General features: G+C 43.4%; 1 protein-coding gene across 2 annotated transcripts in view; it reads left to right on the plus strand.

Annotated features, from left to right (window-relative positions):
• stxbp1a (syntaxin binding protein 1a) overlaps positions 1-22,174 on the plus strand; it is a 30,858-nt gene that overhangs the window by 4,211 nt on the left and 4,473 nt on the right. The window contains exons 2-19 of one of the 2 annotated variants that reach the window (XM_041959659.1): positions 7,802-7,851; positions 8,551-8,632; positions 8,726-8,802; positions 9,642-9,720; positions 10,559-10,662; positions 12,508-12,656; positions 13,414-13,498; positions 13,716-13,846; positions 14,005-14,112; positions 14,239-14,299; positions 15,256-15,321; positions 15,407-15,487; positions 15,814-15,952; positions 16,279-16,388; positions 16,672-16,773; positions 17,164-17,249; positions 19,322-19,476; positions 20,859-21,016. In XM_041959659.1, coding sequence (XP_041815593.1) covers positions 7,802-7,851; positions 8,551-8,632; positions 8,726-8,802; positions 9,642-9,720; positions 10,559-10,662; positions 12,508-12,656; positions 13,414-13,498; positions 13,716-13,846; positions 14,005-14,112; positions 14,239-14,299; positions 15,256-15,321; positions 15,407-15,487; positions 15,814-15,952; positions 16,279-16,388; positions 16,672-16,773; positions 17,164-17,249; positions 19,322-19,476; positions 20,859-20,968 — 1,775 coding nt within the window. In that variant the 3' untranslated portion in view covers positions 20,969-21,016. The remainder of the gene's footprint in view (positions 1-7,801; positions 7,852-8,550; positions 8,633-8,725; positions 8,803-9,641; positions 9,721-10,558; positions 10,663-12,507; positions 12,657-13,413; positions 13,499-13,715; positions 13,847-14,004; positions 14,113-14,238; positions 14,300-15,255; positions 15,322-15,406; positions 15,488-15,813; positions 15,953-16,278; positions 16,389-16,671; positions 16,774-17,163; positions 17,250-19,321; positions 19,477-20,858; positions 21,017-22,174) is intronic. The other variant, XM_041959660.1, reaches the window with a different exon arrangement.

The raw sequence follows: 22,174 nt of genomic DNA on the forward strand, positions 1-22,174 counted from the left end.
GTAATGAATTCCCCTTCCCTTTCACCGAGGAAGAGTGCTGTGTCAGAGCTGGCAGACATCCTCCTCCTCCCACTCTTCTCCGCAGCACGTGACTGCTCTCTCCATCCTCCCTTTGCGTACATACACACACATGCAGTGGAGACATTTTTAACACAGCGCTGCAGAAATATCCACTTATAGATGATCGGCGTAGCGTCAGCCAAGACGCCCTCGTCCTCCGGTGACAAAAACAAAACAAGGAAACGCACGTTAAGGAGATGGAAATAGACGAAGATAGCGTGACGTGATCGGGATGTGTCAAGTAGTTGTTTTCACTGTAAGACGGTTTAAATGCGAAATGATATTGATTTGGGCTGCCATGCTGTGCATTTAGCGGCACGGCTGAGATGGAGTGGACTGCAGAGCACTCAGAGCTTCAGAGAGAGCTCCAGCCTGGTTGTTACAGCCTGCAGCATCACAGTGGATCGCTTCCTCCAGTCATTTATATATGGTCTGCCATTTTCAGCACTGTGCCTACCTATGAGTTGTTTCCAAGCTTCACTTAAATCCCTCTCTCTCTTGTTTTCTATCAGCACTGAACAGAAACAAACAAATCTGCTTGAATGTATAAATTAATTCATTTCATATCAAGCCGTTGGTTTCTTGCAGCTTCCTGCACTGGTATGTCTGTAATAGAGACGAAAACAATTAGCTGATTAATCAGTTTAATTAAAATGATGAATCAGTGACCATTTTGATAAGTGATCCATCTATAAAGTCACAGTGAAATGGCAGTTAGAGCGCCCCAATCTTCCGTAATGTGTTGCATTTCCAATCAAAACGGAGTATTTGTGGGATAATTAAAAAGGGATTTGATGAATTCGTTCAGGGATTTAATTTGATCGCTCATAATGTGTCTGCTGTAGCGAGTGTGGAGTCTCTGGAGAATCACAGTGATTTGGAGTTGGACTGTTGGCCTCCACCCACACCTTCTTCACCTGCTGTATTAGAAATGAAGAAATTAGGCTGCAACCGCACTCTTCTGGAAACAGAAGCAGTTTTTTGCTGTGTGACTCCAACACACATCTCCAGCCCTCCAGAAAGGTTTGGTTGGAGGTTAGCTGGTTGCCCCAAATGACATTTGATTGAATTCATGTATAAATCCTACAGTTCAGGATGAGCCACTGTGCACATATATTGCACATATACTGTGCTATATACTGTGCACATATATTTTGACATTTGACAGATAGCAAGAGACAAATTCATGCAGGGACACGGCTTAAGAATTGACTTCACTGTATCTTTAAGTCATTGTTTCTGTAAAAATATCTTCCTGTGTCAAGCGTCTTCAATGTGAGTCTTTTAATGGAATACTTTTACGTTTTTGACCAAATAAATAACTCCCATCTCTTAGTACTTCTCAATTCATATGTCCTCATTGGCGCATTATGCACTCTTTGCCATGTTAATATGAAAACAAAGAGCCTCTACCCTTACTGCGCTGAATATGTTGAAAAGAAAAAGATGCCTTCTCTTCTGAAAAGAACGGTTCAATGATATCATACCTACTGAAATAGTTCTAACTGGGGGCGTCCAGTAGGAGTGTTACAGCACTTGGTTTTGCACAGTAGTCATTGATCAGTCCACTGGTTGTCACCGACCTCATTACACAAGAAAAAAGTTTTATTCTATTTCACATTCTTTAAAAATTTCATTTCTTAAGTGGTCATTTGTGTGTGAATAAATGCAGTATTTTGAATGAACTGTGTGTAATAATACGTACAAACTGAAGAAAGATGTATGGAAATATGTGCAAGCCTGGTTTCTGGCTAGTCATGCTGACACTGACCAGCTGGTCACTGCTCACATCATCCACCATTCACAGTACTAGCAGTAGCATTACTCAGCTAGTTTGGAAAACCCTTTAACATCCAGGTGGTACAGAGGTAAAACACACCCTGCAGACCACACAGGGGGGATATCTGTAGTCATGTCTCCCCTCAAATATTTAGTTATGGAGGTGGCGTGGTCTGGGGGTGTTTTTTTAAGCAGCACAAATGCTACTGAATGATCATAGAAAAATAGGAATTTCAGGAGAATACGATAGGCAGCAGTGTGTCTGTATGATCCTCTCACTCTTCTGCGACCATACGTTGCTACTTGTTACTGTGATCACAAAGGAGACGCTACTTTATAGAGTATATGAATCGTAGTCTTTAGTATTTATAGTTAGTTCAGAGAATATCGTAGATCCAAGATGAAACTGACAGGGACAGAGAGAAAAAGGTGCAATTACAAATGTGTCTGCACGTCAGCACCATGGATTTATCAATACGCAGCACAGTTAGGCTACTGATATTTCAGAGCCGTGGTCGGGGCCATAGATTCTAACTTACACAAACCTCAGTCAGATAAAGGATCAATGAGTCAGGCGGCAACACTAACATATTCAACTAAACAACCCCTCTGCCCCTGCCCTGTCTTTGCTGCTACAGATTGGAAAGGAGGGATGGCAGGTCAACAAGGGGGATACATTTTGGACATTTTGCTAACAAAACCCCTCATCCCCCTCGAATCACCCACTGCTCCTTGCTGTCAGGTGAACAGAGGTGGCTGACAACTCCATGTGTGTCACAAGTGGGTTGAAAATCATTTGGCCAAAACTTCTTTTGCATGTTACTGTGGTTGATCTTTTTACCTTTGTACACAAGATGTTTGTGCCTGAGCAGGTAATAATCTGGCGTCTCGAGACATTAAAAGCATAGTGATATGTGAGCTGTTTCCGTGTTATCATTGCTAGGCTCACCAGCCTTGAAAATATAAAGGGCTGAGCCAGGCCTAAGCTGTTGACATACAGCCCATGTGGCCTCTTATGTGTCATTTGCATCTGCTCAGTTTTCGTTAAGTTTATATAAATGTCATGAGAATTAGACAGTCCCTTATCTTTATATATCTACTGTATTTCAGACATATAAAAACTATATCTTATCTTATCTTATCTTACATGCATGCAGGCTGCCTTTGTCCTCAGATCTCATGACTCTGACCTTTTCTCTGCTCCTGTGCACCGTCACCCATTGGTGCTGATCATGGGAAAAGGTCTTCACATCAGTCCATTTCCTGTTATAGCTGGGTGACCTGCACCCCTCCTCAGCCTGCATGACCTCTGACCTCTGACTGGATGAAGGATACAGGCTCACGATCTTTTGTCTGCTTGTCTAACTTGCGCTGGTTGGGGCCGGTCGGCGTGTTATGTAACTGCAGGCCTGTCTGGCCAGGCTGCACACTAAATATCAGGCAGTGAAAGAAGGCGAGCTCTGCGTTTCAGGATCAGCACTCTCATGCAGTAATTCATGTCTCGGCCATATTTTTTAATGCATTTAATTTTAAATCAGTGCTGAAGATATGGAACTGTAGGAGACCATAGTAACTTGTGAAGTTACGCCAGCAGTTACCTCGCTCTGGTGAACCTTTACCTTAACCTCACCTTGACTACAGTAATAGTCTATTTTTGTTTGTTACAATGGCTCTCTTAAATTGACACCCTACAAGTGACGCTTCAAGTGTCTTTTTGACAAACACAGTTGAAACAGTCACTGAAGCGAAGGGCGGAAAAGGCTGTCGTGATATATCAGGCAAGTCCCTCTTAAATGTCTGCCTGTCTCTTTAAGATCAGCGTGTCAGATTCCCTCAGGGGTGATGCTGCTGTGAAGCTGAGATCCAGAGAAAAAAAATGGGTCATGTACTCATAGGTGAAAGTCCCCGAAGGGGGGAGAACCGCAAGGCAAATCGAGAAACTGTCAGCTCTTCACTGCTGTATAATGTGAAGAGTCGGGCCGTAGCGTACATCGACTCAGTCAGCAGTATCATGCAGCACATCACCCTGTTTTTTATAGTGGCTAAGCAACGTTTTTTGGGATGAAATGAGTGTGGTCAGATTGGTTTTGTCAGAAAAAAAATCTGCTTTTTGTATCGTCTCTGGCTGCAATCTCATATGATTTGTAGCTGCATTTTTGACTATTTGCATTTCCCAATTGATTTTCTTTGTTTAAGTTTCATGGTTTGAACAAAACTTTGCACCTCTGGACTGTCTTCTCTCTCGTCCTCGCACTGCCATGAGGATGTGTATCCTGTTAAACTGGAAGTGAGAGGGATTATGAGGCTTCTGAAGAGTGTGTGTGCGTGTGTGTTTGGCTGGGTGTGTGTTTGTGTGGCACTCTGCCTGTTTGGTTGACACAGCTGTGGCGCTGTGTTTTTTCAGGTCGCTTCCCTTCTGTCTGACTGGTGCGTTCTTGTATTGTTGTGCCTCTATCAGGAGGTCGGGAAGGAAAAATCCACAGTGCTGCCTCCTCCTGAAGTGGTTTTGATTTTCATTCCCATCAGCTGCGAGAGTGTGCAGCGTCCACTTTCCAATTCATCAACATTGTTTCGTTATTTACACGACTCAGTGAACACAGGAGATGACAGAAAGGCGTGAGGGGGTAACTTTGGAAATATACTGTCATATTATTCTATCCCATTCACAATGCTGTCTCCAGTAAAACTGAAAGTATAAAAATAATCAATTTAATTTAATAGCTCTTTTCTGAACATGGTAAAAATAAATAATTTGGCTATTTCACACAATTCCTGAAGATGCACAGTATCTCTTTTTAGCTCTGATTTGGTCAATACCAAATCGTGAGAAAAATATCTGGCTCTTCAGCTGCTAAATGCTCCACTTTCTGCACCAGCTCTGTCCATCTGCTGTGTGGTGCTGGAGAGGTAGTGCACGGTGATGTTGACGGAGCTTATTTCCTGTAAACAGCTGCAAGGTTAATGAGAGTGGAGGCTGATGGCCAGAGAACCAAAACAGGGAGCTAAAAGACACTAAAATGCTGTGTAGAGGTGAGGGGAACTGCAGAGCGGGGTGATGATCGTCTGCGGCTTCATCACTACTAGTGCCACCTTTTTATAGTCGATTTATTGTTTGCACAAGAATATTGTATAGTGCAGCTTTAATTTTGCCTCCACAACCTGACAGTCCACAATCTTTTCATACTATTTTCCCCAAACTAGACACGTATCTGTAAGATATTCATTGGAGTTTTTTCATTGACTACCTTGGATTGCAGAAGGTGTGTTGTTGCTCCTCAGTCCACCTTTAGAGGATGATTTAATACAGTGTGCAGTGTGAAAGTAGCCCTTTGAGAAACTAAGTGCTATGTTGAGTGGACATTATTGTGCAAGAGACTCTTTGTGACATCTTGAAACTTAGGAAAGTCAGTTAAAAAACACTATTTTACTAATGTATCAGTTGAGTGACTGCAGCTGCTCTTATCAGAAAAGCTTTATCAGAAAATTGCCTTTGCGTAGAGCAGCAGCAGAGGAAAAAGGAAAACGAGTGACGGATATCCCCGCTGCTTCTTTGTTTCTTAGAAGCGTCTCATCCTGTGGCCTCAAGCCGCCGCTGGATGAAAAACAAGTCGACTTTTTAGGAATAAAAGTGAACCAGCATTAATTTCACTCCTGTTGCTGTGAGCATTCAGCACAGATTCATCAGCAGCTCCAAAGTCAAAGTACTTGACCCTTAATAAAATAAAAGCCTGTGTGTCAGTTTTTGTTTGCGTTGTTTCGGTGTGTATTGGCCCTGCCGCTGTGCTGACACAGCAGCATGCAGAATAGGACACAGAAGATGCTGGAAATAGACTGAAGCTGAGTCTGGGAATCTCTCCGTCATTTAGTGAGAATAATATTGGTACTATTCCAAGATCACATGTCCCACAGGAGGTCAGATACAGTTCCTGTGACTCACAGGAGGTGTAGGCCAGAGTCTGTCACTGCTTCTGGATTCACTCGGTCAAATTTCAGTCACATAGTACGCAGGCTGCTTTTAAAGCGCATTCACATTTGAGCTATATACATACACATAAGTAAAGGCTTTGAGTTGTATGCAGTATCTGTCTATATGTGTGTCTAGCCGTCCCTCCATCTTATAAATCAGGGGTTTTCAGGTTTGATGCTCCTCAGATTAAATCAGTCTAAAATGAGGCGTATCACGTGTGTGTGTTCAGATCTGACTCAGTTATGCCTGTGTTGTTGTTTTTTTATGCTAACTGCAGCAGTCGGTGCCACCACAGATTTTAAAGTGATTGCCTCCATGAGCTGTCTGTCATAAGTGCTGCAGTGGTGTTGATAAACTGGCAAAACTCTCCCTTCCAGCTAACGCAACATCTCTGCCTCACGTCTCTCTCTCTCTCAGCTGCTCCCCCCAGTTTGATAACTTCTGCTATCTGTATATTCTCCCCTCCATCATTCATTCCATCCTGTCTGTGGATCCTACTGGCGGCCTTCAGCTCCTCCCTCTTGCTGTGAAAAGAGCCAATCAGCAGCTGGTGTCATCATCACCTGGGATTCACCCTCTGTTGTTCTGGAGGCAGAAAACATAGAAGTTCAGTGACATGAACACATTCCTGATCTTTGTCTGATGTGTGCTCTGTAATCTTTTTTGTACGAGTCCTTTTTAATCTGTGGTAATCCATCAGTATCTGTGCGGCCTCAGGTTTTAGCCGGGGCCGTGGGGTTTAGCGGTTTATATCCACAGCGATCCAGCATGATGTTAAACAGTAATTCACCCTAAATGGATTTATTCTAATACGGCTGGCAGATGGTTGGCAAAGTGATCAGGCCAATATCAGCATCGTGGCATAAACACAACAGTCACGCCGTGACCTCACAGTGGATGGGATTATTGTTCCTCTGTGGATCTTTGAGATCACTGAGAAACAAAGCGCTGTTTATATTCACTCCTCATTGAGATGATTAATTCCACTGGTGTAGATCTGTGGTCATTAACCTTGTCGGAGGCTATATTTGACTTTTGCGTTTTATTGTCCTCCATTGTAGGAATTGCATTATGGGATTTTAAATCTCTACCAGTGGGGCAGGACAATGTGGACCACTGTAGGTTATTTTCTGTTGTTTAGTTGAATTAGTGTCAGTTGAGCTAATTCAACCCAAAGAGTAAGGACCTTGTGTTTTGACTCCATTCTGTAGTGTATACTCGTGTAGTGTTAAGTAAAAGTTAAAGCAGTACCTTCATGTTGTAGAATAGATAATGTCTAGTGATCTTTAACAGGGGAGCGTATTAACACACACAGGTGTGGAGCTTTGCTCAAATTTGCAGACTTCACAAAAATCTAGTCTTCATTAGGTTGTTCTTCCATAGTGAATGTTCTCCTGTATGATCCGTGTGTGCAGACGGGACATAAAGAACTGTCTCCACTGTCATTATTGGTCCCTTGATCTTCAGTGATTGTTCTTAATTAAAATGACCAACCCTGGAAACCCTTAAGGATAAGCGGGTAGGACGGATGGATTGATAAAATGTTAAGGTCTTTGCTACTCTGCAGAGGCTGCAATGGGCATTTCAAATCCCATAAAGTCAGCTCTCAGCGTGGCAGAGCAGGACACTCAGAGAAATGGAGCACACATTGCACTGTATCACGGAGCCATATGTGGACCACACACACACACACACACACACACAATCATCCAGTCTTGCGTAAAGATGTCAGAACAACCAATGTTTTTTTATATTCCCCTTAATATGTCCATCTCGCTATTTACGGCCTCATTTATTTATGCAAATAAGAGGGAGCTGCGGCTTTCAGCTCTGAGTGTGCCGATCAACTTATTGTGGAGAATAGCACTTGTCCCTGTGTGTGTGTGTGTGTGTGTGTGTGTGTGTGTGTGTGCCTCGTCATGTTTGCATTTGTTAAAACATCTTTGCTCATCAGCTCAGACTCCTGTTGATCTTTACTCTTGTTTTCTTTTACAGAGATTATGAATGATGTTATCAAGAAGGTGAAGAAGAAGGGAGAATGGAAGGTAAGATGTTAATAATAGATATAACATAATCTTCATAAGTATAGCAGCTTTCATACAAGATACACAGATCAAAGTGCTTTACAACAAAGAAATCACATGCACATGAGACAAAGTCAATGGAAAATAAAACCCAAGATTGTCTAGGGAGGAAACTGAGCTGATTTTGCGCAACACTTATATTAATTCCATCCTGCGGTACTGAGTAGTAACAGTATACAGTTACAGTGTACAGAAATCTAGATAGTCTATACTTTGTGCCAGTGGCCCAATCCAAGCCCTTCTCATTTCTTTAAATGAATATGAGTGGTGCAACACGCAGCCAAATAATCTATTAGTCAAATATAGTCTTGAACGGTGACATGCAGCTCTCCTGCTGGGCTCTGCAGAATGTTTCAAACAATCAATCACAAAGATTACTAAGAAATATCTTAAATCGTGTTAAAAGGCAACAAAATGAAGAAATGAATTGAAATCCGTAAAAGCAACAAACTAAGAACTTAAATCGAGATTTATTCCTTTATCACACAGACTTTCATTTGATTTGTTTTTCACATTAAAATAAAACCGACTGCTGATATCAGTTGAAAGATATTTTCAATTCTCAATTCTCTCTTCATTTGAATGAGACAGTTTTATTGTTAGCAACATGCGAGTAATAAACTTTGTTTGTATAGTCACCGTCTTATTTCCTGTTGCCAGGCGCTGATTGTGGACCAGCTGAGCATGAGGATGTTGTCGTCCTGCTGCAAGATGACAGACATCATGACAGAAGGCATCACCAGTAAGTCACGATGGTCACAGCTGTCAGCGCGCTCTGCTGTCGTTTGTGTGCGCACCTCCGTAAATGTGCTCATGTCTGTTTCTGCCTCTCTAGTTGTGGAGGACATCAACAAGCGACGAGAGCCTCTTCCCAGCCTGGAGGCCATTTTCCTGATTACACCCACCGAAAAGGTCTCTCTCTCTCTCTTATTCATAGTGTATATTTGGAGGTGTGTCTATGGCAGCAGGTTGGTGTTTTTAGCAGAGAACAGAGAAGCCGCTGTGTGTCCAAACACTGTTGACTCAGTCAGCAAATCACACACACACACTTCTTTGTTTCCATGGTATCTCTCCCTCCCTCTCTCTCTCACTCTCTCTCTCTCTGATTCAGATTCTAATTTTAATTAGCTTTATTGGCAATACCACAGTATTGCACTGCAACACTGTATCACCATGTTTGCAGGTTGCAGTGCACCATAAATATGTTATGCAGGTTTTTTAAAGACAGAAACAAGCACAGATAGGACAGAAATACATGGTATGCTTTGAAGAAAGAAAAATAAATCATGTACATTGAGTTAAGATAAAGTCGGACGCTTGAGTGTCAGGGTAATTTAAAAAAAGCGATAAAGAGACGTAGATAAACATATTTTGAAGGAGCTCAGAACAGTTCAATGTGTTTTCCCATGTTGGCTCCTCATTTTTTGCTGCTTTGTTGGTATTATGAGTAGTTTTATTTCCCAGGTAATCACTTCACTTTGTTTTGCTGTGTTTGATCAGTTGTTTTAAGCTTTATTGGTGCGTTGAGCAAAGATTTCAACAGACGTTTCAATGTGTTCCTCCCTGTGGTCATTTGTGAATGTAGCTGAAGTGGTCGCCCTGGAAGGCTTTGCTAACGTCATAGCGATAAAGCTCTGATGAACTGAACTGCACACTCTGATACACACACACACACACACACACTCTGCAGTGAACACACTTGTGTGAACTCTACAAAGTGACTGTGATGGCGTCTGTTTCTGTCTCCTCAGTCGGTCCACACCCTCATCGCAGACTTCAAAGACCCTCATTCAGCTAAATACAAGGCAGCTCATGTTTTCTTCACTGACTGTGAGTATATACATGAAGCACAGTGTGTGTAACACACCGTCTGTCTGTTTGTGTTGCAGAATTCAATTCACTGTTGCTCTTTGTTCTTTGTGTTACTGTTTTCTTTGCTAGTGCTGTTTTCAGAGCTCCTTGTAACTATTTCTTTCCAAGATAAACTGCTTTCTTGTCCTCTTTATATATTTGAGGGCGCACTGCTTGTTGTTGCTGGAGCACCCAGCAGTGTCCTCACATCCCCCTGGTTTCCTCCCAGCTCACTGTTAATGATTTGTACATTGGTGGTTAAGTTTCCACAGCATCAGCAGTGAACTGGGAGGAAATGGCTGTGGGGATGTAATTGTAATTGCTGTAACAAAAACAGGGAGTGTAACTTAAATTAAATGGGTTCATTTGATAAATGAACAGTCAAACAGTCCCTTTCTACTTTTGAATTTCTGTTTTCTCATGTTGTGTGGGATAAGACTCTTACTTTGAAGCCGCTGTGGGTTTTTGGTGTTCTGGTACTGCATTACACAGATGAGCTTCACTTATTAAATACTGGAGCCACTATGAAGCTATAGTCACCTTTTACTGTAAATGTCTCTGAGTAAGTAAGATGGTGCTCACATAGGACTCTGCTGCTCCATCCTGTCAGCTGATGGATGAGTGATGTTTGTGAGAATATCGTAACCTAATCTGCCAAAAAGGCGACTAGATGAATGTTTGAGGAAATGCAGGTAAACATTATCTCCTGACTCCATAAGTCAATGAAATGTTGTACCAAGAACAAACTCAGTGGTGTTTAAGTGTTTTTTTGTCTGTGAATGTCATGCAAACAAATTATCTCTCTCATATTCTCCAGCCTGCCCCGATCCTCTGTTCAATGAGCTGGTGAAGAGCCGCGCTTCCAAAACCATCAAGACTCTGACGGAGATCAACATCGCCTTCTTGCCCTACGAGTCTCAGGTGAGCATACAGCTGTGCAGAATGGTCTTAGGCAATGATGTAGCTCTGCAGCCTGGTTGCAGCTTGTGCATCATGTTTCACAATGATTTCTAACAGAGATTTAGAAAACAGAACCATGGATACAAAAGTCGTAATAAATGGGACAAAACCAGTGCATATGCATGTTTCTGTCTTTGTGAACTCACACAGTTTCACACCCCTGGATTGTTTTCCCTTTCTTGCCTGAACTCACCTATCGTAGTGAGAGCTGTCTCACTTTTATTGTTGTTAACGACTGTGGGGGAAAACCAGAGAGAGATCCAGGGATAGAAAGCGAGAGCGAGAGCGGCGAGATATCGATTAAGACTGGTAGGAGGAGAGGGATGCTGCAGAGGACGCAGACAGGAATAGTAACAGCGAGGTTATTGGTTGTTAGAGTCCGGGGTGGATGAAAAAGACGAACACAAACACACGCTCAGGTGGTCGCTCGGCATAATGCTGCTGACTCACCAGTCGCTCTGTTTAATGCCAGACTGTTCCAGAACGACTCACATTTGTCATGTCGACTTCGCTCCCACCTGCTCCTCTACCCTTGCTGTATTTCCAAATTCCTGCCTCCAACATGTTATTCCTCCCTCCTCCCTCTCTATGATTTCTGTTGTTTTATCTCGCTGTTCCTCCATCCCTGCCTTCGCACATCGCTTGTGTTCTCTCTGCTCACTGTTCTCCATCAAGCTTTTTGTTCCTTCCCTCCATTCATATTTTTCCTCATTTTTGCCTCCATCCACCTCTCTCTTTCTACATCCAACATCTCTCCTCCTGTCCTTCCCTCTCTCACACACACACTATTCTGAAGATGCTGCTTGGCCCACAATGCTTTGCTCCTCTCCTGTCTACTATGATTAATTCAGAGTCGGTGGTTTTCTGCTCCGGGCAAAGCGCTGCCACATAGCCCCGCCCACACCCTGATGCTCTCGTCCCATTGGATGAGTCAGGTTCCGCATAGCCAATGGAAGCTAAGCTAACATAGGGACCCTTCTGCAGAGCAGCATGTGACCGTGGACAGATGGGGTGGAAGGAGGGAGTGGTAATGAGTGATGCACGAGAGGAGACAGGAAAGGAAGCGAGGAAAGAAGAACAGAGGAGACAAAACAGGCCAGGCTAGGAAAGAGGGTTGTAGGAGAAGAAGAGAGAGCAATGAAATGAGAGGCAAGGACAGGAAAACATAAAAGAGAGGACAGGGAAGTAGACAAGTATAGAGGATGAGAAAAGAGAAAATACAGATGATAAGCATGGAAATGACAGAGGAGAGGAGGTGAGGTGACAAGAGAGGAGGGAAAGCGATTTTTAGGGAGGAGGTGAAACAAGGACACAGGAGTAGAGGAAAGGGGACAGAGTAGAGGAGAGGTTTAACGAGGATATTAGAGGAAAGAGAGAAGGATGAGGACATGAGGGTGGAAGGAGGTGGAAGAAAAAGGAAATGGCAGAGATGAGGAAACAAGGAAATGAGAGAGGAGAGGAGACAGACAATGGAGAAGAGATTGAAGGAGAGTTGAGACAAGGAGGATGAAAAACAAAGAAAGGAGAGGAAACGAGATGGCAGAGAGGAGAGAGGAGAGAATATTTAAAGGAGCTGTTTTGGATGTTAACACAACACCTCCAGCTGGTTTCCAGCAGATAACCTGCTTTCTGTCCACAGTGACCTGCTGTAGTTAACACAGAGCGCTTCACACTCTGCATGATGCTGAAAATCTGTTGGCATGATCAAATCAAGCTTCACATCGTGGCACGTGGTGGAAAAGCTCATGTTTACCAAAGCAGGAAGGCGACAGGCTGTTTACGATGTGTGCATGTTTGTGTGTGCAGGTGTACTCTCTGGACAATCCAGACGCCTTCCACAGCTTCTACAGCCCCCACAAGACCCAGCTGAAGAACCCGGTGATGGAGAGGCTGGCTGAGCAGATCGCCACGCTCTGTGCCACCCTGAAGGAGTACCCTGCTGTCAGATACCGAGGGTGAGCAGCGGGGGGCGCTGCTGAGAGGCAGCTGGGGGTATGGGCCGGTTTCCAAAACAAAAGGCGCTTCAGCAGTCTAGGAAATAGCGTAATTGGCGCTAATGCTAACCATAGATGCTACAGTCAGGATGTTGGCCTGTATTTATCAAAATACAGTGAGCTTAGGAGGTGTTTTAAGTTGGTTATGACAAGCAGCTGCCATGATGTGTCATGTTACTTGTGTCTCCCTTATCTATGCAATCCACACATGCTCTCTTCTAATGTCATCTTTCCAATTTTCTATTAGTAATCTTGCTCGATGAATCTGTCAGCTGACATTTAACCTGCGAGGAAAATGGTGCTTGTTGAAGGTCGCTGAAAACAGTTTAAAACTATTTAAGATCAAACATGTTTAGAAACATATAGCGTAATTCGTAAAAATTCTTACAATTGTCTTACCTTTTGTAAAAATATGTGACTTTTGTGTTTTTTCGTTAGAAGTTTCTGTAAATCAAAGGGCTGCTGCACACAGGAAGCCAGTGGTTCTGCAGATATTACTGTTCAGTTATAAAGGACAAAAAGAGGTCATAGATCACTTCAAAGGCCATCAAATATAATTCTTTCATTACTGATTTAGCATATTCGACAAAATTGATTTTTCTCCTTTGAGCTCAGTGTCCTCTGGGAGGTGCAGCAGGAAAGGAGCTGCCCCCCCATGCTCTCAAAATACACTGAAAGAAGTGTTATCAGAATGTCTTTCTGCTTGTCGTTCTGTCAGCGAGTACAAGGACAACTCCACCCTGGCCCAGCTGGTTCAGGACAAACTGGACGCTTACAAAGCTGATGACCCCACTATGGGAGAGGTGAGCTCAGGACAATCTGATTTTTTTGTCCCCTTATGCTCCTGCTTATTAATTTGTTTTGTTTTCTCATATTCTTACTGCAAAATATTTAGCTCAGTCATTAAAATCGCACAGCTGAATTCCACATTACTGAGAATGTATTTCAAATATACATGTGCAACATCGTATATCTATCTTATTGCTTCTTTCCTTCCTGTATCTGTCTTTCTCGCTGCAGGGTCCAGACAAGGCTCGCTCACAGCTGATCATCCTGGACAGGGCGTTTGACCCCGTCTCTCCTGTCCTGCATGAGCTCACCTTCCAGGCCATGGGCTACGACCTGCTGCCCATCGAAAACGACGTCTACAAGTACGAAAAACTCAAATGGCAAAACAGAGCAATGATAACTCCTGAGGGCTATGTTTCTGTTTTATTTAAGGTCGAGGTTAAAGCTGCAGCAGGCTTATTTTTGCATGAAATATCCATACTGGCATCAGTCGCCTCAGGATGTGTCTTTTCTTCTTCAGGTATGAGACCAGCGGCATTGGAGACTCTCGTGAGAAGGAGGTCCTGCTGCATGAGGACGATGACCTGTGGGTGAGCCTGAGACACAAACACATAGCTGAGGTGTCCCAGTGAGTACTTCTCTTCATACTTCATCTCTCTCTTTATATATGTCTCTGGAGACTGTCTTCAGCCATGTAACAACCTTTCTCTCATGTGTTGCTGCTTCTCCTTTCCTGCTTGTGTCTTGTCATTAGGGAAGTGACGCGTCAGCTGAAGGACTTTTCTTCCAGCAAGAGGATGAACACTGGAGAGAAGGTAAAGAGGAGGCTGCTACAGGAAAACATACAGTATTGCCAAGAAAATGGTACTATAGTGTTACTTTACATAAGGGATAACTTCTTTAATTCTTCAAAAAATGCTGAATACAATTGTTGTATTTGAGTATTCAAAGTACATTAATTTAATTTATGTAAATATCAATTAAGACTCAAAGAGTCTCAGATTTTGGCTGCACAGGGTGTGTTCATGAACTTTAGGTGAAGAGAGATTCTTCACATTTTAAAGGAACATTTTGAGAAAAATTCACTGTCCTCCTGCCTGTTCATTAAATATGAAGCTGAAACCGGCAGGTGATTAGCTTAGCTTCACAAAAAAACGTTTTTCACACGTTTGTTTTTGTACAGATTAAACAAATGAGATAATGTTCATTTAGTGAGCTTTGGAAGTGCTGACAGGCAGATTCTATTGACTTTGGGCAGGGCCGGGCTAGCTGTTTCCTCCAGCTTCTAGTCTTTTTGCTAAGCTAAGCTAACTGCTGGCTGTTGCGTCACATTTAAAGTGCAGACATGTGGCTGGTATCATTGTCCTCATTTTTTATTCTCTGCAAGAAAGCAAATTGTCTGCACACATGCTGAACAGTCCTTTGATAATATTCAGAAAACATGATCAGAATTTAATTTTAAGTTATTTATTTATTATGCATTTATTATATGTTACAAGTGATGGGCAACAGAAATTAAATGAATTTCGTATTTTTCATTATTTGGTTCCATTTGGCATTTACAGCAAATGATTACCTTAATTATAATAATCAGAATTAAATATAATTAGATTCATTTGTAGTTACAAATAGAGCTGCATTATGTTCTGAGCTGTTTCTGTTTCCAGATGGTGGAAGTTCACATTTAGAACTAAACTTAAATGTTGAGTGGCCATTAGAAGTCCATCATAATGGTTTGTCATACTTTTATTGTTTGTGTTTGTTTCAACAGACCACAATGAGGGATCTGTCCCAGATGCTGAAGAAGATGCCTCAGTACCAGAAGGAGCTCAGCAAGGTGTGTGTGTGTTTCTATGAGTGTGTGTGCCGTCCTGTGTGTGTGTCGGTGTGTATGCTGACCCCGTGTGTTGTGTGTTTTTCAGTACTCCACTCACCTGCAGCTGGCTGAGGACTGTATGAAGCACTACCAGGGAACAGTGGACAAGCTGTGCCGCGTGGAACAGGTTAGAGGGCAGGCGGGAGGAAAGTAGGGGATGAGAGAGGAAAGAAGAGAGGAAGCAAGGAGACAGGAGAGGAGAGAAACTGGAAGAGAGGGTAGGAAAGGAAATGGGGAGAACAGAGGAAAGACAATAATTAAAGAGCAGATCAGTGCTAAAGTAGGAAATGCTCAGAATCATCATTTTTCATGATTTCTTGCACACAGATAAATAGTCTGAAATCCTCTGTAACTGAAAAAAAATGCTTTTACAAACCCTGGAAACGTGCATTTAATGCGTTTAAATGAGCACTTTAAATGACATACATATGACACCCAAGTTCTCTTATCCAGGATCTGGCTATGGGCACAGACGCTGAGGGGGAGAAGATCAAAGACCCCATGAGGGCCATCGTGCCCATCCTGCTGGATGCCAACGTCAGCACGTACGACAAGATCCGCATCATCCTGCTCTACATTTTCCTCAAGAATGGTAAGACTGCAGACCACATGAAGAAATCCCATCTGAAGTCTGTAACATATACTCTAAGTCCTTATGAAAGCTCCATTTACTCATAGCTGAAGCTTGTTTTTGTTTTATTTCTTTACTTTTAGCCCCCTCAGCTGAGACACCACCTTTCTACACAGCTGCTGAATTTTAGTAATATACAGTTTTAATAAAATGTTTTTATTTTTGCGCTCAAGTTACAAAACATGAATAACCCCGCCATCCCAGATCGAGCTGATATTAAATGTAAACACACCTTATTTACAGTAATAAGATATGACCTGTGTGTGTGTGTGTGTGTGTGTGTTCAGGCATCACGGAGGAGAACCTGAACAAGCTGATCCAGCACGCTCAGATCCCCCCTGAGGACAGTGAGATCATCACCAACATGGCTCACCTGGGCGTCCCCATCATCACAGATGTAAGATCCTCGCCGGGCGGCGCTCTTCTTCTTCCTCTCTCTCTTGGGCTTCTTTCGTCCTCTACTCTCCATCAGCTCAGTCTGATGCTCCGTCTGAGTCTTCACTCCTCTGCTTCTCATTCAACTCTCTATTTGCAGTACATGTACTGTATCCTCTCCTCCTTTCCTGTACAGCGTGGACGCCTAATATGAGAGCCGCGCAGGTGATTCTGATCATCGTTTCTTCAGGCCTTTTCACACCTTCTCTCTCTCACCTCCTCGTCTCCTCTTCCCTTCTTTTTAGTCCACCCTCCGCCGAGGAAAGAAGCTGGACAGGAAGGAGCGCGTGAGCGAGCAGACCTATCAGCTGTCCCGCTGGACACCACTGGTGAAGGACATCATGGAGGTGATGCTTTTGTTTGTGTGTTGTTTTGAAGGCAGTGAGCGGCCGTATTGAGGTTTTCCACTTCTCAGCTTCAAAAACATTTTTACTGTAGATTTTTTTTCCCTAAAGAAAACCTAAATGTGGGAAAAACACCGGACTGTTTCATTCTGAAATTGACGAACACTGAGCAGAGTCAAACATCTGTTTTTCAGCCTGGCTGTCATCAACTATATTTAGCCCCTTATTTGTGTGAAGCCTATTCTCCAATGGACCTCCATGATGGAGCTGTACATGGTTGCTAAGAGACGTGACACAACAGTGAAGCCCCTATTGAAGTGTGTTTGAGTGTGTGTGTTAAAGGCTGACAGTATTGCTGACAAAGATCTGTTTTGTCTTTTTGTCCCCCTCCAGGATGCTATTGATGATAAGCTGGACACCAAGCACTACCCCTACATCTCCACCCGCTCCTCTGCCTCCTTCAGCACCACTGCAGTCAGGTACATACACATACGTCTATATGCATATGCACACAGCGTGGCATCTTATTGCATGGTAGTAGATAGCTTTTTAGATTGCGAGGACAGAAGTCATGGTATTAGATCAATAGTAATTTGGGAGGGGACGTGAGCCCAACGGATCAATGCTTCAAGACAAATGGAGAGCAGGGAGGTGACACTGATGACTGGCAGGTTAGTGAGGCGTACGCATATCCCAGTGCCGAGAATAGGAGGCATTATAAGAGCTCAGACATTCACCAACTCCTGTACATGTTTTAATGAGGAGAAACCCCGATAGAGGAGAATACTCTGAGCAGAAACATCTAAAAATCTCAACTTTTTTTTTTCTTAGAAGTTTCCACATTTCGAGAGTGATTGTTTTGCGTCTTTTGAAATAATTGGGCTGTAAATCTATAAAAGTTTAGATTTTAGGTACGAAATCAGCAGTGAGTAACAAAAGTGTCCGTCACTGCTGAAATGTTTTCATCAACAAAATGGATATCAGCTTGATATGAGCCCCTGGAAACTCTGCCAAAATGTAACCAAGCTGACCTGAATACAAGTCATCAATATTCCCAACTGCCCTTGCATGTGAGCGTGTCTGTGTGTGTGTGTGTGTGTGTGCATGAGGGGGAGTGATGAAGCCACTTTCAGCTCCACTAATCTTTTCACTCCAGTCCGTGTGGAAGCTGCTGGTGTGTATTGATTCAGCACCAAATCCTCTCCTGTTACGAACTGATCTGCCCCATTTGCTGTCCCTCCCCCGCAGACCCACCCAGCACCGTGGATCAAATTAGCAGACGTGTAGGTTAGATGAAGCTGCTGATGCTGGAGTCCTATCTCTTGTGTGCAATGCGAACATTTGGCTTCAGCTCAGCTTATTTGGTTTCAGTTCCCAACTGAAAGGCATAATATGCAGCATGTGCACATGAAAAATGTCTTAAATGTTGTTGAGTTGTGTGATTACCACAGATCAAAAGAACAAAACTTTAATACATTTCTGCCTGAGTCCAATCAACGGTGGTTGTTTAACAATGAGGACAGCAACTCCCATGATCCCATGCTACTTCACCACGTCATCAAACTAGCAGGAGAAATTACACACTGTGCATTTAACAAGGCAAATCAATATTTTACATACACTTGGCATCAAATGACAAATGTCACATGTATGAAAGGGATTGCACGTTGTGAAAAACCCACAGAATTAATCTTGTGACAGTTTGGTTCACTCTCACTGGTTTGTGAAAAAAGCTCTGATAAATCCACTGTACAACAGCTGCTCAGCACCAAACAGCCAACAGAGTTAGCGACTAGCTGGTGAACATAGTGGAGCATTTAGCAGCTGCAGAAATGGTTACTTATCCAAAACCTGAGAGACAGAGAACAGAGCGAGAAGGAGAGTGAATATTGGACTATTGGACTTAAAGGCAACTGTAAGCTAACATAACAACATGCAGTATCAACTCAAAAGATGATAATATATTAGCTTGATTTTGCTGCATTCATATCTGTATTGCAGTAATACCATTAAACATCACATTTGCTATTTAAATCATTAATAAATACAGAATACTAACACTTCAATCAAAAAGTATGTAATCTATTTATGAGCAATCTTTGTCAACATTAAGAGGCCAACTTTTGTCAGGAGCAGTGTGTTTTTCTCCCTTATTTGCATTTAGTTGTAGAATCTTTTCAGGACTATAGTGTGAAAACACATCACCTGTGAAACATAATATATCAAGTTATTGTATGTTTTCCCTGAGCAGAGTCTGCAGGCCGCAGAACCTCCAACAAACCTCCAATCAGATGGTCAATCAAGAGCAGCCTGTATGTAACCAGACAGGAAGCAGTGCCTGAGAGGCAAAATTCAGGGTGAAAGCTTAACCCAATAGGTTTTTTGCTGTCAATGCAGGGTAATTTAGGGCAGTTTCTTTCTTTCTTTCTCTCTCTCTCTCTCTTCATATCATTCTTAAATCACAAAATATTGTTGTGAGAGAAAAACAGTAGGATGCCACGATGACTGAAAAAGGCTGAAAGACTGTCTTTTCCTTTCTCTGCTCTGGCAGTGCTCGGTATGGCCACTGGCACAAGAATAAGACACCTGGAGAGTACCGCACCGGGCCACGTGTCATAGTCTTCATCATCGGCGGCGTGTCCTTCAGCGAGATGCGCTGCGCCTATGAGGTCACACAGGCCAATGGGAAGTGGGAGGCCATCATTGGTGAGTGGAGCAACGGGAGGCGCCGCTGAGCGCAGCCTGAGAGCAAGAGGAAGGGTTCATATGTGTAGGCTTTGGCACGTGGCTACACCCACAAATACTTTGCAGAGTAACTTAATGAATGAAGAAAATGTTGTTTTCGCTGACCTCTGGTGGTGTAACTCCTCACCTTGCTGCAGTGACATACAGGTGTACACGCTGTGGGGTGTGGTTACAGGTTCAACAGAGCTCACTTATGACCACACCCAGCCACACTTACCAGTGATGCCGGGTGTGGTCAGAGGTGAAAAAGACTTAAAACTTTCAGCTTAAGAGGGGCAATCAAAAAACTGCTTTTCAGCCTGCTGTTCAGTAACACAGAGAGGACGTGTCCCAGAGTGGACTATGATTAAAAGGAAGAGTGAAAACTAATAAAAGCTGCGTCCTACTTTAGGGAACACTTCCTTTGACGCATTTTCAGAGGACTGTGTGAGGTCATACCGCCGGGTGCAGGTTCAGTCTGGACTTCAGGTCCTTCGAGGGACACGTGAGGACACAGCTTAAACAAAATAAAGATAGAGGGGAGAGGAAACATGCAGGTGGAGCACCGGAAGTGAAGTGAATGGACAGTCTAACCCTGAGGTAGAAGCACAATTTCAGTGCATTAAAAGGAAGATGAAGCTCTGAAATTAACTGACCTCTTGTCAAAGTGATGAGATCCTTTGAGAAAGTTGCACTTTGTTTAAGCAAATTGAACAATGATTATAAGAGCGTTTAGATGTAACATTAAAATAAACATAAACATAAAATTCTAGCGAAAGTTGCCGATCACAGACAAAAACAATGATATCTCCCACACTCTCTACTCTGAGTATAGAAACATTCCATCAGGAAGTTTTTGCAGACAGAACCCGACACGACTCCTGCAGGACAGCGTAACTTCCTTTTTGGCCTTCATGCACTCAGCTCATGACTGCAGCATCTAGCTGCAGATAGTCCTAACAACCCGCCTGCTGTGTGCAGTGTGTTATGTTAAAATAGCCCGTTATGTTATGCCCCTCTGTACTGTTTATTTGACGTGTCAAAGCTTCGCCGGCCACTCTGTGTTATAAATGGGAAAGTGTCTTGTTAGTTTTTGTGCTCTGCTTTAGCTGTTGTGTTAAAAAACAACTCTTGTCTTTGAATTGCAGCCACGCCATGTCTTTTTCTGTGTCTGTGCGTCCAAGTTCTGTTTGTGCAGCGTGGCGAGCGTGTGTGAACTGTCACCGGACGAGTGTGTCTCTGTGTGTGTGTCCTGTGTGACAGGTTGCTTGTTTTTAACCCTTTTGTTTGTTTTTTTTTTGGAGAGAGTGGGGGAGGGGGTGTGGCATGTGCTGAGTGGTGAAGCCACCTCTGTTCCTCCACAGGTTCCACCCACACGCTCACCCCCACCAAATTCTTATCGGACCTGCAGCACCCCGACTTCCGAGAGTCCACTAGGGTGTCCTTTGAGGACGCAGACCCCTCAGCCGAGTGAGGCAGAGACAGATTGGGAGGGAGGGAGAGAGAAATCACACTGAAAAAAGTAAAGGCAGCCGCACAAAGAAGCCCTTTCTGAACCTTCACAGCACAAGGGCTTCCTCCTTGTTCCTTCTTCTTCTTTGATCACTCAGTACTGTTTTATGTAACTCCACCCCCCTCCTCCCTGTGTCCCTCGGGGATGGGCACCCCCGACCTTCCCTCACTGCATGGACTGCTCCAGCGGGCTCCAGTCCCTGTATATTGAGCGTTAGCCAATCAGAATGGGAGTCTTGCGATCCAATCAGGTGCAACCTGACTGTTGTCCCTACCGGAAGGCTGAATCCAAATGTCTGAGCCTCAACCCACTTGCAGATCACAGTCTAAATCCACTAGGCATCAAGTCCTCAAGAGGACTCGTGTGGACTTTCTGCAGGCTTCTAGAGTCCTCTTGGGGTGCAGTCTTCAGACTTTACTGATTGAATTACCCACAATTCATTGCAATAGGAATGTGATGCTTGTAATTGGACACAATAAGAGAATAAAACCTATTAATTTATAAAATACACAAGTATGATGAGTCATGTAGAAACAGTATTTAAAACAGTAGAAATATCTAGAGGAAAAAAGTACACACTAAGAAAGAAAAAATAACATGTGCACAAAGCCCGTCTCATCTGCGAGGGCCCAGGCTGGGGGACCCTCGAGTCCACGCATTTGGATACAGCCTGAGTAAAGTCTGTGCTGAAGAGCGGCCATGTTTGAGGGGGTCGTGACCCCATCCCTGCTGCCTCCTCCCATCATCTCAGCTGGGTGGATTAAATCGGCCCTCGACAGCCACCTAAAGGCCCTTTGAGCCTGTTGAACACCCCCTCCAGATTTAATCTACCCCTGAGATCCATCTCTATCGGTTTTTACTGTCCTGTTATTTTTCTAGTTAACCCTTCACAAAGGCAGCCACCATGATTTGTTACTGGTTTCTTTCAGGACAGGTCCTTGAGTTGATGTTGGATTTCAAAGAAGGATTCTCTCCTTTTTTTCCTCATGTTTCTTGTTGTTGTTTTTTTTTTGACTCCCAGTCCTCTGACTCCGTCCATGTCACTTTCTCTCAGCCCACCATCACATGCTCACATAGCTCATGGCTCGTCTGCAGAGGGTGCTGACTATTAGCAACAGATCAACTTTATCATGATATACCCCTCGGGGTGCTGACACACAGGGCAAG

Source organism: Chelmon rostratus, chromosome 19 (genome assembly GCF_017976325.1).
Source record: "Chelmon rostratus isolate fCheRos1 chromosome 19, fCheRos1.pri, whole genome shotgun sequence".
Taxonomy (NCBI): Eukaryota; Metazoa; Chordata; class Actinopteri; order Chaetodontiformes; family Chaetodontidae; genus Chelmon; species Chelmon rostratus.